Source organism: Lipotes vexillifer, unplaced genomic scaffold (genome assembly GCF_000442215.2).
Source record: "Lipotes vexillifer unplaced genomic scaffold, Lipotes_vexillifer_v1.1 scaffold21, whole genome shotgun sequence".
NCBI lineage: Eukaryota > Metazoa > Chordata > Mammalia > Artiodactyla > Lipotidae > Lipotes > Lipotes vexillifer.
The window spans coordinates 1,733,455-1,737,170 of NW_006774065.1; the positions used below are offsets into that span (position 1 = coordinate 1,733,455).

General features: G+C 49.9%; 1 protein-coding gene across 1 annotated transcript in view; it reads right to left on the bottom strand.

Annotated features, from left to right (window-relative positions):
* Positions 1–1,943: 1,943 nt before the first annotated feature.
* KMT5A (lysine methyltransferase 5A) overlaps positions 1,944–3,716 on the bottom strand; it is an 11,417-nt gene continuing 9,644 nt past the window's right edge. The window contains exon 7 of the mRNA XM_007448669.1: positions 1,944–2,931. Within this exon, the coding sequence (XP_007448731.1) occupies positions 2,721–2,931 (211 nt within the window). The 3' untranslated portion in view covers positions 1,944–2,720. The remainder of the gene's footprint in view (positions 2,932–3,716) is intronic.

The window sequence follows — 3,716 nt, forward strand, 5'->3', positions numbered from 1 at the left end:
GGGGCACGAACCCATGTCCCCTGCATCGGCAGGCGGACTCTCAACCACTGCGCCACCAGGGAAGCCCTGTGCAAGTACTTTTTATGTCTTAAACTCATCCAGTCATCACCATCACCCCGACACAAGCACCAGTGTCATCTTCATGTCACCGGGGAGGAAAGTGGCACACAGGGCGGTTAGGTAACCCGCCCAAGGTTACACAGCTGCTAAGTGGCTGGAACCTGAGGTTCTGTTCCAGGGCTGAGCACTTGACCACCAGGCCACGCTTCCCCTCCAATGTGAGGAGGTAGTAATACGTGACAACTGAATCCTGCGGAAACCCCTGCAAGGCAGGTGGGCAGAGGCTGTTCCGAACCTGATGGACAAATTTCAGAGGGTAAGTGATTTGTTCAGGGTGACAGCTGACAAATGCTTAAAGCCGATCGATGCTGGGAATGGATCTTCCACCTGTAAACCAAGAACTCTATCCACCGTCCCAACCTGCCTCTAGTGCCTGGGGCGGAGGGAACTAAGCCTCTCAGCGGCGGGTGGTGGCGTGTGGTGGTGGCGGCGTGTGCGGTGGGGATGGCGATCTGGGCTGGCGGAGGGGCGGGGGACACGACTTCCAGCACCATTGAGACGCCTACCTGAGAATCAACTTTAGCACGTTACAAACAACAATAATGACAGTTACAACAGCTAAAATGTATGCTACTTGCCAGGCATTGTTCTAAGGGGGCAACATGTTTAACTTTTAATCTCCACAAGCAACCTCTGACCCCCCCTCATGATAAAAACGGAGACTGTCCCCTAGGAGGACAGTCACCAAAACTGATTCACACGGGTGTGTGGCCCTTTGTAAAATAAAATGGGAATTCCCTAGCAGTCCAGTGGTTAGGACTCCATGCTCTCACTGCCAAGGGCCAGGGTTCAATGCCTGGTTGGGGAACTAAGATCCCACAAGCTGTGTAGTGTGGCCAAAACAAAAAACAAAACAAAACAAAACAAAATGCAACCTTTTTTCTGCCTCTGCCTTGTAAAAAACAAACAAAAAACACAAAAAAACAGAATGACACACATAGCCTCGCCTGGCAATAAATATTTTAATTTTCATTTCATTTTTATGATGACAAATAATTTTCAAGTTTATTTCCTTTTTTTTTTTTTAAATACAAAGCTAAGCCACAAACAGGTACAACCAAGACATTTTATCTCACATTTACACACTCCCATCAGATCCTCCTCCAATTCACTGACCACTGACCAGGCAAGTGTGGGGTGGGGGGAAGACTTTCTTAGGTAGCACCGTCGTGAGACCAGGGCAGGGGCACTGAAGTTGAGGACAGGCTCTCATACCTGTCTCCATTCACATTTACCTGGGAGCAGGGGGCCAGGAGACCCCACGTCACAGCTCCAGAGCCCCAGGCCCCTGAACTACAGGTTAACAGAAAGTGGGAATCGGTTCCCCTTTGGGAGGAAGCTACCTGTTCTTCCTGCTGTCACAGTCAAGGTGAAAACTTTACCCTTAGCCGTGATCCCTGGGCCGCTGGGCCCGCTCCCCCGCACTCCAGCAGCTGGGGTGGGGACCCTGCATTTCGGGGCTTGTAGGCTCACCCTTTGGTTCATGGCTGCATCTTCACAGGAAGGATACCAAGGGGTCTGACAAACAAAAGCCTTGACAGCAGGTCTGGAACTTTCAACCCAGCAGAATCAGGTTGGGGCGGGGGTGGGGAGGTGGGGAATTGGGTAAGTAATTTCTGGTCGCACTACAAAACTTTATTTTTGATTAGAATAGTGTACCATCTCAAATCTCTTCTACAGAAACAAAACCAAAGGGGAGAAAAAAAGCCAAACTAAAAAATAAACCCAAACAAAAATGCAGCCACGTCACTCACTTCAAGACCTATATACATGTAAGTTGTCTTCTGTGGTTTCTTTTTTTTCTTTTTTGTTTTTTGATTTTTATTATTTTTTTTAAAATAAGCTCAGTGTTCACATTTCTATAAAGAAATTAACCCAGTTTCGGGAACCCCTGCCCGGCAGGGCTAGGTAAGCAGTGCTTGTTCCTGCCCACGTCTGCTTTGATTCCCCGCCCTGATGCTTCGAGGTGCCCAGAAAAGCGGCAGCCCGTGGAAGAGTAAATCTAGGCCCGGCCCATGAGCCACCGGGTCAGTAAGCTTTCGAGAAAGCAGAGGGGAAGACTATCTTACTGTGAAACCTTTTTAAAAAATATTCATACACTTCCATGTGCGCCTGTCGAGATGTCAGGAAAACAAGAGCTTGGGAACATCCCGTCCAGGCCGTGGGGAGGCAGCTCTTCCTCGCACCCGCCTGGCACTGGGACATCGGGGCTGAGGAGGGGAGGGAGTCCCGGCTCCTCGGGTGGACGCAGGCGCGTCGCGCAGCTTCCTAGTTCATGTTCGACTCTTTCCTCTAAAACCTGTGCTGAGTCTTTGACTGCATGCACGGGAAGCACAAACGTTCGACTTGTATGCAAAAAAGGTACAAAAACAACCAGAATATAAAAGTTTTGGTAATATAAGGCCATCTGTTCAAGTCCACCTTGGAAACCTGTAACAGATATTTAAATACTACAGTGAAAAGGCATCTTAATATACTTTTTTAAAAACATCTGAAGTAATCTGCTAAGATTAAATGTGTAAAAAAAAAAAAAAAGTCAATTCCCTTTGAGGGCACTTTGTCCATTGAAGAAGGGAGGGGGGAGGGGCAGGGCCGTGGGGTTAATGCTTCAGCCAGGGGTGGGCTTCGATGGAAGCCCGGCTGCGGTCCCCATAGTCGTACAGGAGCTCCTCCCCAGCCTCGATGTCGCGAGAGGCAATGAGGATGAGGTGAGGCACGCCATCGATGTCGTGCAGTTTGGTTTGGCAGTTCCCACATTTACTGTGATTGATCAGTCTTCCCAGGCGATTTGTCTCTCTGGTTGCATCCACGCTGGTGGGGAGGGAGGGCGACAGAGGATTAAATTGATAAAGAGGGTTTTGAACCCAGTCAGAGTCATGCTTGCTCTCAGCTCTGGCAGGACGGTTATTTAGGGCCACTTTTTTTTTTTTTTTTTTTTTTTTTTTTGCGGTACGTGGGCCTCTCACTGTTGTGGCCTCTTCCATTGTGGAGCACAGACTCCAGACGCACAGGCCCAGCGGCCATGGCTCACGGGCCCAGCCACTCCGTGGCATGCGGGATCTTCCCGGACCGGGGCATGAACCTGCATCCCTTGCATCGGCAGGCGGACTCTCAACCACTGCGCCACCAGGGAAGCCCAGGGCAACGTTTTTGGGAAAGTGAAGTAACTCAAAAAAAATATATCTTTAAGAGCCCAGAGAGGCGCTCAGTGTGGGGGATCAGAGGCAGGGGGCAGGCCTAGACGGGAATGTAAAAGGCTCTTTGTGGAAGTTCTGCATAATAAATAAGTGAATAAAAATCAACTATGTTGACAGTGGGGGGAGGCCATGCGGGTGTGGAGGCAGGCAGTACATGGGAACGCTCTGCACTTTCCACTCAGTTTTGCCGGGAACCTAAAACTGCTCTAAAAAGTACAGTCTATTAAAGAAAAAGCAATTAATGACACTGCCACACTGGGGACAGAGAAGTCAGCAATTCCCAGAGCTGTTCTGGCCACGGGTCCCAGAGGAGAGGCCAGGTGAGCCCCTACGCAGGCGTTCATGAGACTGGTTTACGTCTTGTCCCACGAGACGGCATCCAGAACCGCCCTGGTCCCC